The sequence below is a fragment of the Gopherus evgoodei genome, chromosome 8 (assembly GCF_007399415.2).
Source record: "Gopherus evgoodei ecotype Sinaloan lineage chromosome 8, rGopEvg1_v1.p, whole genome shotgun sequence".
Taxonomy (NCBI): Eukaryota; Metazoa; Chordata; order Testudines; family Testudinidae; genus Gopherus; species Gopherus evgoodei.
In genome coordinates this window covers 104009246-104023239 of record NC_044329.1, presented here as the reverse complement: position 1 = coordinate 104023239, position 13994 = coordinate 104009246, and the positions used below count along the sequence as shown (strand labels likewise).

The following is a 13994-nucleotide window of genomic DNA, read 5'->3' as shown; positions in this document are numbered from 1 at the left end:
TGAATACTGTATGCAGAGCTGGTCACCCCAACTCTAAAAAGATATATTGGAATTGGAAAAGGTACAGAAAAAGGCAACACAAATGATTAGGGGTATGGAACAGCTTCCGTGTGAGGAGAGATTAATAAGACTGGGACTTTTCATCTTGGGAAAGAGATGACTAAGGGGGGATATGATAGAGATCTATAAAATCAAGACTGGTGTGGAGAAAGTAAATAAGGAAATGTTATTTACTCTTTCTTATAATACAAGAACTAGGGGTCACCAAATGAAATTAATAGGCATCAGGTTTAAAACAAACAAAAGGAAGTATTTTTTCACACCACACACAGTGAACCTGTGGAACTCTGCCAGAGGCTGTTGTGAAGGCCAAGACAAAAACAGGGTTCAAAAAAGAATTAGGTAAGTTAATGGAGGCTAGGTCCATCAATGGCTATTAGCCAGGAGGAGCAGGGATACAAAACCATGCTCTGAAGTGTCCCTAGCCTCTGTTTGTCAGAAGCTGGGAATGGGCAATGAGATGGTCCACTTGGTGATGATCTGTTCTCTTCGTTCCCTCTGAAGCACCTGGCTTTAGCCACTGTCAGAAGACAAGATTCTGTGCCAGATGGACCTTTGTTCTGACTCGGTATGGCCATTTTTGTTTCCTGTGTGACTCTGGGCAAGTCATTCAGGGCCAGATTTTTAAAGGTATCTATAGATATCTAGATATGTTATATGAGGTATGTTGCAACACTTAAGTAACTTACACAGCTGCGTCCCATTTTCAAAAGTGACTTAGGCACCTGGGAGCTTACATCCCACTGATTTCAATTAGACTTAGGCACCTAAATACCTTTGAGAATCTGGGTCTAAAAGCTTGTCTGTTTTCAGAATGGGACGTAGCCATCTAAGTCAATTGGGCCTCACAGTGCTGAGCAGAGCAACACCTTAATACCTTTGAAAATCTGGACATTATTCTCCCTCTGCATCAGACAGTTCCCCATGTGTGAAATACTAATTACTTTATTGAGCTCTACTAATGAAAAGTGCTGTATAAGAGTTATTTATTTATTTATTTATTGTATTTATTTGTATTGTGATAGCACTTATGAGCCCCAGTCCTGGAACAGGACCCTGTGGTGCTAGGCATTATACAAACACACAATGTGAAGACTGTCCCTGGCCCACAGTGCATACCCCACTTGCCAGAGGTATTGAGAGTAAACACATTCAAGATTGGGAGGGGCCCATCTGCAGCTGCAGTGGGGTCTATATAAATACCTTAGGTTGGGGATTCTCAAACTTGATTGCACCACAACCCTCTTCTGACAACAAAGTTACTACATGAGTGGGCCACAGCCTGAGCTCCGCCGCCCCGGGTGGGGGAAGAGGGGGCTTCGGCCCAAGGGCGGGCATGGGGAGAGCTTGGGCTTCAGCTTCGGCCCTGGGTCCCAGCAAGTCTAATACTGTCCCTAGCGACCCCATTAAAATGGGGTCACGACCCATTTTGGAGAACCACTGACTTAAAAAAGAGTGGGGAGGGGTGACATCAGAAGTATTTGTTAACGCTATTTATGCTCCTGCTTCTTTGCTCAGTTTAACTTTTGGTTAGTGCCAGCGAACTGGGGTTGGAATATATTTGTTGAGATGGATTTAGCCATTCAGGAAGAAGGGGTGTGTTTTATGCTTGTACTTCTAGACCTAGTGAATGGAAGTGCTCCCTTGATGTATGTAATTTAAAATAGCAATTTCCTGTCTGTAACGCTGCATGTGGTCATTGTAGCAGTGAAATAAAGCATTTCTGTGGGTTTTTAAAGGAGTTCTGCAATATGCATATAAACCTTAAAAATTGAGCACCTTGATCTGATTTTTAGAAGACCTGAGACATTCCTATTATTGTATGGATTATGCAGCACAACATTTCTAGATGTTTTTTTCCCCCAAATACAGTAGGCCAAATGCACTCACGCACGCTCTTCCCCTCCCCCCCGCTCCCCACAAAGACAAAGTAACAAGGTTTTATGTAGCAGAGATGGAATCCCTCCACCAGACCAGTGCATAGCTCCTCATGTGCAGGATGCTTTGTGACCGCTGCTTCCCCCATGCAGGAGTGTGAGAGAGAGCTGGGTAGCTACTTCTGCATTATTGCAGTTAGAGCCTCTATGGAGTACAAGCAGCAAAGAGTCCTGTGGTACCTTATAGACTAACAGACGTTTTGGAACATGAGCTTTCCTGGTGGGTATTCACCCACAAAAGCTCATGCTCCAAAACATCTGTTAGTCTATAAGGTGCCACAGGACTCTTTGCTGCTTTTACAGATCCAGACTAACACAGCTACCCCTCTGATACTTGACTCTATGCAATACAGTTTTCACAGCCAGTTATCTCTCTCCTTGTGTGGGCTTTTCACAACCTTTCTTCCTCTTACCCCTCTTGAGCAGAATCAGGATGATTCCTCTGCACATTGACCCCATGTGCAGGTAGGATTTGGACCTAGCATTTTCAAAATTCATTAAAAAAGTGCATAACGGTGGGTGAGATTCAAGAAAGTGCCTGCCTCCTGAGAATTTTTTTTTTTTTAAAGCCTGGTTATTGCTACTCACTTCTGCATGCCCATTAAGTGTCTGTGGTTTAAAAAAATACAACAAATGATTGTGTTTTCCAACTATCCAAAATAATTTAAATATGGCACATAAGAAAGACGAATTTGAAAGCCTGAGTGCAAAATCTGCGTGTGTGTTACTATAGTCTTTTGTGTTCTGTTAACAACATTCATATTGTAAAATGATTGGGAGAAAGGTTTAATATTCTTTGGTGTGGCTTTTGGTTATGTTATCCTTATCCTACTCCATTGCAAACACCTAGTTGCCCTCGTTGTGTGTGTATATGTATAGCATTAATAATAATACATCTCTAGCTCCATGTTACTAAATCGAGTTGTTAACCCAGGTCTCCTCCTTCTACTACAAACATAAACACAGACATTACCAGTAAAAACAGAAGCTGTTGAAATGATTTGGCTGCTAAAATGGGCTCCTGCCATCCGGATGCAGCAGCAGTTGTACCGTATTGTCTTTGCCGGCATCACAACATACTAAAGAAAACATAATGTAAGAGCTTATCCTGGCACAAGGTAGTCTGTCCTTTCTTTTCAGTTCTGCGTTGCCATTCACAGGTCAATAAGACAATATTGAAAGTTTAAGTTGATTTTACAACCAACTGAGCAATGTGTTTTGGAGGGGTCTGGTAAAATATGAGGCTTCTGAACTTTCACATTATGAAAACCAGACACACTCTATAAACAATGGCATGGGGAGCATTTATTTTTATTTCATTTTAAATGGGAACCATGTTGCTTATACAGCTGATCCTCTAGTGTGTTACAAACTCAACACAAAGCTATTAATTGTGTTTATCTAATTCCATTGATATCAACACATTACATGCTTTTCAGATAACTTATAGAAAAGTTTTTGGGTTTTTTTTAGCTTTTTTTTTCCTGTTAGTTACGTACATTGTAGTGGCTATTAAAAATTTTTCTGTTAGCTTCCACAAAGTTGAATGGTGAAAAACTGACACCCTGCTGTATGTAGAGAGTCTAGGTGGAAGTGTGGTGAAAACGAACAGTAGAAGAGAATTTTGATTCCACATTTGGAAGTCATTCATATGCTGAAAAGATACTGAGTCCTTTTTTGTTTTGTTTTGTTTCTTATGTTTCAACAGGGCAGAGTTTAGGGTATGGATTTGTTAACTATATTGATCCAAAGGATGCAGAGAAAGCCATTAACACTTTAAATGGACTCAGACTCCAGACCAAAACCATAAAGGTAAGAGAATACAAAGAGCCTTTTGCTAAATTTAGGAAGAGCAGTAAGTAGTTAAGACAGTTTTTGGAAATCTCATCAGTATTTTAATCTGACAATGTAAAGGGCACAGCTAACTAGCTGTTCCTTGAAACAAAGGATGTATGGTAGATGGAACCTTTTTTTCTTTCAAACTGCTACTATTTTTATTTATTGTGGAGGGGAACCATTGTCAAGTATTGTAAAGCGTTGTAATAGGATTTGAAGTTAGGATAAAACAGCCATTGAGAGAACATTACCCATAGAACAAAGGTGAAATATACAGTTGTATCATTCATAAATGACCACAACACATGTTGTGTTAATTACAATTAATTTGGCATGTGATTATCAAACATTCAGTTCATAAAAGGCATCCTCTAATCAAGATACACTTCTTCCCAGTTAGGTGCCATTTTCAAAAACCACAGTACTCTCTTTCAAGGGTTATTCTTCCAGTTTCACTGTTCTTTGTTTGATTCACTTTCCCCCAAAGGGGCTAGAGATCAAGTAGAAGCCACCCAGTTTGTTATGCAAACATGCCATTAGTTTCTCCCCGGTTTCCTTAGTGGTCCGAGCAAATTTTTGCACTGTAGAATTTCTTACTGCATCTCTGATTTCAAATAGTCTCTGGATCTGCTCAGTTAATCAGAAGCAAAAGTGTTGAGTTTTAAGAGAACAAGAGACTAATCATTGGGATTATATATAAAATATTCTTTCCAAAATTCATCTTGCAGGAGCAAGACCATCACACATGCATGTATTTATACCATGTACCAAAATCCTTACAACAGGTTTTTATGCCGTTAAGGTTTGTATTTATTTAATTTATCCAAATGTGTAAAGTAAAGCAATAAAATAAACTATTCTTATCAACTGCTGCAGATTGAAATTTAGTGCTGAGTCTCAGCAATTTATTCATTCCACTTATAAAGTTGAGCTGCAGGTTATGTTCTACATTTATCTTAAAGGGACACTGACAAGATAAATATCATAGTTTTAAAAAACAGATTCTTACCTGTTTTCTGAAGGCCTTAGATTTAAAACTCAAATATCTAGTTTACTTCCTACTTTTAATGTTGTGCATTTACTATTTGTATATTAGACACTTTGTCCAATCTGATTAAATTCTTCTTTTTAAATTACATTTCTATTTTTAATCGCTTTCACTTTCTGGTTCTCCTGAGGAAGAACTGTGCTGTTGTATTTGAGTTTCCTGTGCTGCTGGGGAATTTCACTGCAAAAGAACATTTTAAATATGTCTGTGTTTCATGAAACTACTTAATTTATTATGCTTTTGTAACTTTTCATAAATAGTTTAAATTCACAGTGATTTTATTCATGTGTTCTTTAAAGGAGTTATAACTTCTGCAGTAAAAGTTTTGTTTTAGGGAGGAATTTGGTACACCACACATTTCTGGAAGAGTGTTTCTTTAATATAAGGGGTTTTTTTAATTGTATGGAAACAGTTTACTGGGTTTTGGTTTCTTTTATGCTTGTAAATTCGTTATTGATTACTTTGATATCACAAGTGAAATTCTGTTGGAATTTTGAAGGCATTTAAAATTTCATAGTAAACAAGGAAACAAGTCTGTTTTATATGCATCGGAGTTGTATATGTTTTACAAGGATTAGTAGAACATATATAGTCTTCAAAATACACATTTTAAATAGGTATTAACAAAGTCATCAGAATTAATCTGAAGGAACTTACTTTTGAATCTCCAGGCTTTGTTGACTGTAACAACATCATATAAGTGATAACACACAATAAGGTATGCATACTTTTTGAGCAGTTTGAATACAGATCGGAATTGCATCTATTGCAGATAAAATGCACCCAAAAAGTGTTTAAAGTAGCAAAATGGCCTTTTATTAAACTTCCACCCCATCCCCACAAACCCTTTTAAAGCCACGGTAAACCTATCCTATTACTGTATTTATTAATTCTCTTAAAATAGACCCTTTCTGCCACGTATAGCACAGTTTGGAGGCTTTACAAAATTGAAGTTGTTGAGGTGTGAAAAATATATTTTTAGTATCCTCTCCAACTCCCATGCCAGTTAAATATATTGGAGGAAACTACTTCTGAATTCCACTTTGGATTTCAAATACTCTTGCAAAGCAACAGCAAATCATATGCAATAAAGTTTTAGACCACTTTACTTTGTCCTTCCCATCCCGCTCACCATTTCCCACTGCGTCACCACTTAAGACAGGATCACTTTTGTTTGGTTTTATTATATTTATTCTTTTTATTTATGTATTGGATTAATGCACAAAAATATAAATGCACCTACCTAATGCTCTCAGTGCCATTTGCAGATGTTTAATAATGCAGTCAGTACTTAAAAATTACATTTTTAATACGCAGTTGCTTTGCAGATTGGAAAATGAATTTGATTCAATTAAATTGTAGCATAACATTTAAAACAAAAGTACTGATTACTTTCTCGGATTACGTCATAGATTTGATTGTATTTTTTTAAGGCCAAGAGGGAGTCATTATCATGTAATCAGACCTATTTAGGGCCAGATTGAGCCTTTGGTCAGTGGCAATGTAAGGTGTGGTATGTAGCTGGATAAGTCCCCAGGGAAGATGCTTCCTTTATTATCTCTTCTTTACCGAACACAGATTTTGTCCTTGTGTAGCCTCCTGTGCTCCTACACCCAGAACCAAGGTCTGGGGAGGCTGTCTAGGAGTACGTGGCTGAATAATGTTTTCACCCATTCTCCTGCCCCTGCACAGCTGTGTAAGGCTGGGAAGCAATCTGACTCTGAACCCGGACACATTGTTAAAAGCAAGGTAGAATTCCATGTGCAAAAATATTGTGCACACAAGAAAAGTTACAGATTCAGCCATCTACACAGAATTCCAGGTGGACCTCAGGCTCTGGGAGGGCGATAGGGGTGTTGTTTTTCTTTTAATTTTTTTTTTTTATTTTTGGCTTTAAATCTTGTGTTTAATAAAGTACTAACAAATTGAATTTTAGTCCTTTTAAAAAAATTAAAATTAGTTCAGGTACTACACCTGTCCCTACATCCCAGTCTTCTCATATTTATGGATTTACAGTAGAATTTTGTGGCTGTTTATTTTTAATGTTCTTCTCTCACCTGATATTTATGAGAGGCCCATGTAAACAAGAGAAGTTTTTGACTGCATGGGGAATCAATAAAACTGACTATGCACAATCTGCTGTCAAATGTACAGAATATAGTAATTGAATTCAATTTTTCTCTTTAATTTCTTGGTATTGTAAGTAGTAATTCCTTTTATCAATAAGAGCTAAAATATTCATATTTAAGTGTTTTATTCAATGTCCTTTATAATCAAAGCTGAGAGGAGATTGTTTGTTTAGCAGAATATCTGCTCTGGGGGAAGAGTCCAGATAATGGATGTGTATTCATGTATTGAGGTGTAGATGATTATATGAGTGGTAATCATATTCCACTAATCATAGTGCATATTTCAACAAAGGTGTTGTATATTATTGTCATCTTTTTGTGAGGGAGGGGACAGTATTTATAGTTGCAGTGAAAACTTTTATGTAGTTCCACAAAACACTTTTGGGTGAATGAAGATATGTCTCATGTTTGAAACAAATCCATCTGCTGGAGATGGTGTCCATTTTAAAAAGATTAATTACGTCCATCCAAGAAAGTGCTGTGGAAGAAGCCTACTTGTAAAGGTCACTGCTAATGTTGAATATTGGCTAGAAGTTGAATGAAATATCAGAAAGGAAGCAAGATGTACTCTGCATAGCCTGCAGATTGCTTAAACTCTGCTCCTGAGCACTGAATAAAATGGATAACATTTAAGAGGATGTGGCGAAAGTGTTTCATAATGTTCTCAAATGATTCAGAATATCTGAGCATTATGTTTAAGGGCTTTAGAACAAGGAGGGGATATAGAACTTTGAAGAGAGGTTTGAAATCAAAAGAAAAGTATCGTCTACTGAAAGCACAGTCCTATTCACTTTCCCTTGCCCTACCTTTAGAGAAATAGATTTCCTCCCTCCCTGGCAGAAGTATGCAGTGTGCTATCTCATTAGAACAAACAGAAGAGGTGCAGGTGGAGGTCCTGACAAATAGCATCTTATCAGGCAAATTTGGGCTAGCAAAAAGAACCAACCTGGCCTAAATTCCTGATTCCTGCCTGTATAATCCAGGGTTTTAAACTTCTGTGCTTAGAGACAGATTCAACACCCAAGACCATTCAGTGTGGTCAAAGGCTTTCTGTGCATCTCAAGTTACTACAATTTCAAGCTTTTTGAAAATGAAGTTAATAGCGCAAAATATACGTGTTAGTTAGAAATGTTTACTATTGCTAAACTCTGTTTTGTGTTGGTCCCCGGGGCTGGGGGTGTTGATGGTAACTTAAAACATTGGCTAAGACCAGAAAGATTGATTAGCTACTTTACTGTTGTTTCTCTACAGCAGAATGTGGCAGCATTACTTTAAAATGTTAATGTATTTGTTTTAGCTTTTTTCATCATGCCAGATTTTGAAATCATTTGCACACTCAGACCTGCCTGTACCTTACTGCCAGGCAAGCAAATAGCAGCAGTCCCCAGTCCCCTTCGCACCCAGTCATGCTGAAAAGTTGGTTCTGAAGCATGCCCAAAGGTTAACAAATGACGCCTCAGGCAGACCAAGGATTTCCAAAGCCTCAAATGCTCTGTCAGCAGCACCCAATCCCCTTCAGATTGAGTGTGGGCTTCTAGTCATAGCTGCAGCAGTATGTTACAAGGACAAAGGAGGTCCCTCATGTTACCAGACCCCAAACCATTTAGAGCTTGGTGGGTTAAAACCAACGTAGCGAACTCCAGGCAGAAATTTATTGGCAGCTTGGTGATGCTAATTACAGAGTGCTGACGATGTGTGCCTTCAGCATGCTGCTTTGCTAAATAAGTGGGTGCTTCCATTTTGCACTAGTTCAGTTTCCACATGGTCTCAATATATAATCCCCGTGTAGAGCACATGGCGGTAATCTAACCTCCAAGTGACAAAACCATTGATAATTACAGCAGGGTGCTCCCTTGGAAAGTGGTGGCTGAACATACCAATTGATGCTCTCTTGGAATAATGATGTTTCATTCTGAAATAGGGTGACAGCACCTAAGGTGCATTTAAGCAATCTGTCGAGTACATTTAGCTGCACTCAAGTGCCCTACTTCTTCCTCCCCAACTCCAGGAAAGCTTTATAAGTATTGGGAGGGGTAAGGGAACAAATAGGCATTTGTTGCTTTCTCTTTATGAAAATTCAGATTACGGGTTGCAGACTTGGCAGATAATTTTAAAAGGAATAGGCGGGGAAAACCCAAGTGTATTTTTTTCCATTGTGTAGCAGATGAGTATTAGTCATAAAAGAGAGACTTTCTGCTGTGATTGTAAAGCCATGGTGAAAAACCTCAAACAAAAAGCTTTAAAGGTACCGCAGATCTCAGAAAACTTACTAACTTGCTTACTGATATTTTGGTCTTCAAGGGGATGCTCTGTCTGTCTAACCTTCTGGACTTCATGATGCTTATTAACATTCTCTTTCACCCTTCTGCCCATAGTAGCGCTGTCGCTATAACGAAAGGGACCTTTTCAGTGCTTTCGTTAGCAAAGATTCTAATTTGGCTTTGCTGCATTCAACGTGCGTCAGAGAGTCTTTATCTCTCAATTTGGTGCATCTGCTCTAATTGAGATCTCTTGCTTTCGAACTGCTTCAGTTTTGCCAAGGAGTCCTTTCCATTCGACGCATCATGAGAAATTATTTCTCTTAGCACTGCTCTTGATGTTTCCCAGAGTGCTGCCTGGTCATTGTCTATGGATAGCCTCCCTGAAGTGATGGGACAGGCCCTTCTTTCTTATCTATAATCATAATTAATCTCAATAAAGCTGCATTGAAATGCCAAGTGTAAAACAACTCACGACCTCAAGGAAAATAGAGTAATCTTATGGGATGATGACGCTCTGGCTCTTGGACAAGAATGATGCAAATATGCAAGGAATTTGGCCAAATCAGTAGGGTTTTTTGTTCTGCAGGGTATTTTCACAAATCTGGATTTTTGTAAGAGTTAGAGCATGCAACTGGAAATGTGGAGGCAAGAGTTCTGTTTCTTGGGATTTCTAAACATTATATATGACAGTTTCCTAACTCAAAAAGTGTTGCGGCCAACATGGGGAAATTCTTTAAAGGTAGATAAAGAGGAACTGATCACCAAACTAAAACTAACGTTAGCTTAGGTTCAAGTGAACCTGACTTCATCACATTTATAATATTCAGTCAGAATAAAGTCCAGAACAAGAATATTTATAGTTGGTGCTTTAATAGGGCCAGTTTCACAAAATGGAAAACAGTTATGAGCCAAATCAACTGGGATGAAGAAATCATATTGAATGATAATTGGCAATCATTTAAGAACACTTTAGGAGATGCCCCAAATCCCATAATCAAGAAGAAGGCTATAATGGTTTTTAAAAAATGTGATTTTAAAGGTGAAGTGAAGGCAGCTATAAAAAAAATATTGTAACAAATGGAAATACAGGGAAGTGGATAGTAATGAATGTAAATCAGCGGGATTTTTTGGGAGAGTGGGCATGCATGTAGTATTCCAGTAGCAGGTTGAGACTTCAATCGGACCCTGTTGTGCTGGACATATGCCTAATAAAGGACAATTACAATCAGAGTGCTTACAATCTAATACATAAGACAGTGGTTGGGCAAGGGGAAGTAAATGCTGGAGAGCAGAGGGGCAAAAAAGGTTATGTGTCTTGCCCAAGGCCAAACAGAAAAGCTGTGGCAGAGCCAAAAACTGATTCCAGATTTTTGGAATCCCAGTCTAATGATTTGAACAGAAGACCATCCTTTCTCCCTAGGTCCATCTAAGGGATAAGTAGAGTCTTTCAGAATTGTTAATAAGGTCATTATAGAGTGAACTGTCTTTGTCACTGGACCACATTTCACAGACAATCTACAGAATCCCGGGGCTGCACTGGGAGTCATAGAAGCTGGCAGCTCAGTAAACATTGCTTGTACCTTAACTTACAAAGATGGTAGCTGTGTCTCAGGTATTTGAATAATCAGTGCTATAAGAGCTGTTCCTTTTTGTGCATGCGACATTCACAGGTTAAATGCTCAGCACTAGTCTCGAGCTTCAAACTGACAGTGACTGGGAGCAGTGCAAGAGGCAGTGCACTAATTTCTTGACAAGAAGTGAGCACCTTATGTCACTTAAAGCAGCTTTTGTAGCCAGATAGAGATGAGCTGATGTACTTCAACCACTGTGTTATGACAAGGAACATCATTGCAGTGCAAGAGGAACAAATTCCTCTAAAAGACCAAATGGGGAAAAGAAGTCTGAGGCTATTCTGTAATTTTGTTAATTTAAACTGTCTGGTCTTATTTCAGATGAACAAATACTCAAAATATGACGGACTTGTGTCCAGAAACTAGATAAACACATTAGCTGAGTGTATCAGCAGTGAAATGGTTGTCAGCATTTAAATTGTTGCTCTTAAGCGTCAGAGTTCTGGCCTTGTTGACAGGAAATGAACAAGTTCACATCTCCTTTACTGCTTTTGTTAGATTCTGTGTGATAGGAAGACAAGACTGTATCAGTTTATGTTCTGAAGGGTCTTGAGGGCTGTGAGGAAATAGGAGGAATTAGTCTTCCTGTTGAAATTGAAGATTTTTCTGTGCCAGCAGACTGAAAATATTATGTAATTTCATCCATGGAGGACATGAAATTCTGGAACACGTATAACTCTGAGGCATGGTGTTTGTACTGCACACTTGTCAAAGGGAGACTGCAGCAAATTACTCCATTCCTGAGTGGCTTGAGTAGAGAAGTATATTGATCCAGCGCCCAGTACGGTGGTGTCATTTGACAGAGTCACAAAGCACTGAGCAGCCCTAAGGGGATGGAGCCAGCATCTGTCCCATAGTTCTTAGAGAGTGTTTGGGTCAGTCTCTTAAGAGCGGAAGGTTGTCTAATGAAGAGACAGTCCTTTGAACAAGTTTCATTTTATTTCTTGTAGGATTGGTAGTAGTCTAGCAAAAATATTTTCTCCATAATTATTTTGCATATATGTATGCAAATTAACATTGGAGACTGGTGAGCCATAAAACAAACCCAACAACATCACATTGTCTCCGTTGGCAATTTGACCCAAGCAGCTTGAAAATGATCTGATGGGGTGAAACAGTCCTCCACTTCCAAGCTATAAAGTGCCTGGACCAACCTTTCTCTTGCAGTTCTCCTGTTTGCAATCATTAATATGAACTTGCAGTAGTAAGGATTTTTTTTTCTTTTTTAACTAGTCTTTTGTATTTCAGATCCCTCATGCTGGTAAAAGCAAACTGAGGTTCCTAATGGGAGATAAGTGTAAACATAAAGAATTCATGCGACACATTCTCGGAGTGTTCTACAATTTTCAGTAACAAAACGGGAGCCTGTTTTGGAACGTCTCCATTGGGATTTTTTCCTGTAACCCCTTATAAAAATGTGTGGGTGCACACTACTAATTGAACAATAACTTAAGAGAATGGGTCTGTCTAACCAATGGATTTGTACTTGATTGACCTGGGAGGGAAGTCGGGAAAAGACTGAGGAGAAGAAATAGCCTTCACTAGCCTTGTGTCCATCTCACACTCCAAACCCTATGTCTTGGAGATTGAGGATCGCTGACTGACCTTTGGCAGCTCCTTGCCCAGAATCCCCTTTAACCTGACTGTTTTAAGGCAGGTGGAACTAAAATTAGATCTCAGTTAATGATGTGGTTTACATGCGGTGTGGGTGGATGTGTTTGTGTGAGAGAGTGAACTTTGCACAATCTCTCTCTCCCTCTCTCCCCATCCACTTTGCCTGTCTGCATGGCTCACAAGAACAGAGCAGAGATTAAAGTATACAAGAATCACAGTCTTTCAATGCTCCAAAAAGTCGTATTTTCCTCTCTCCATATGCCTTTTCTGCTCAGGGTAGAATAAGGCACTGGGTTGGTGAATGTGCTAAGATGAAGAAACTCAGGACCAGGATTTGGCAGTTTTCCCAAGAATTTTGTGTGGCTTGCAGTTCTCAGTTTTTAGGAACAGAGAGATTTTTCCAAAGGGTAGATTTAAAGTGGTTTTTCCCCCCCAAAGTAGGTTGAATTCTAGAGAAAGTTGACTGTGTACCCTTACTAAGATAGGCTGTTTACTACCTCAAAATAATTTTCTATAGATTCTTTCTGAAAATTCAGGGTGAAATCCTGGCCCCATTGAAGTCAGTGGCAAAACTCTCATTGACTTCAGTGGAGCCAGGATTTTATGCTAAGACTTAGTTTATTTCTCTTGAAAACAGAGGTTAATCATACCAGCTGGAGCCTGGCGTAGTGTGAACAAGTGCTGTGAAATCTCCCAGATGTTGCCCTGCAAGTGCACTCCAGAGTTAGCATGTGACCCCTCCCCCCCCAGCTATTTTAATTCTGGATCTGCCTTAAGCAGTGCCTGCCAGTTATCCCACAACTTGCTCCAAAATAGGTGGCGGTTTTGTGGTTATACATAAACTGAGAATAAGAAACCACCAAACTCATGTGTGATCTAAGACAGGATTTTTAACTGTGTTATCCACAGATGAAAGGCCAGTCTACGAAACCCTAGGACCTCTCCACCAAACCACCAGGCATCACGTAGGAATTACATGAAGGAGCGCTGAGCTACATGGACTGTACTCTGAGCGCCACACTAAACACCCAGGGTGGGGTTTTGCAAGGCCTGTAAGTGACTTAGGAGCACTTGACCCATTGAAAGTCCATGGGATTCAAGCTCTGAAGTCATGGGGGAACGTAACTGATATCCCACCTACAGTGTTCTTTACTGCTTTGATACTCATCCATTGATATTTGAAAACTGTTAGACTGGTTACTTTTGCCGGTGCCTTGGTATATCATTGTCTGTGCCTGCCATCTTGGGTGTAAATGTTTTAGCTACACTTGTTTTCAGCATTTTCCTTACTTTTCATCCATTTCCCTTTAGTCTTACTATTTAACATGAGTTTTAACAAAAGTTACGTACAAACACTTGAGTTATTTAAAAAAAAAAAAAGTCACCAAGAACTTTACAATGTAAAATCAGTAGAGAGTTTGTCTCTTGTTACATGCAAAAGGCTGTGGAAGCAAATATTAGTCATTCACATACTTTTC

The 13994-nt window shown here is 39.0% G+C and overlaps 1 protein-coding gene across 7 annotated transcripts in view; it reads left to right on the top strand.

Moving 5' to 3' along the window:
- ELAVL4 (ELAV like RNA binding protein 4) overlaps positions 1–13994 on the top strand; it is a 106570-nt gene that overhangs the window by 81141 nt on the left and 11435 nt on the right. For all 7 annotated transcript variants that reach the window (XM_030573453.1, XM_030573449.1, XM_030573448.1 and 4 more), the window contains exon 3: positions 3706–3809. In XM_030573453.1, the coding sequence (XP_030429313.1) occupies positions 3706–3809 (104 nt within the window). The remainder of the gene's footprint in view (positions 1–3705; positions 3810–13994) is intronic.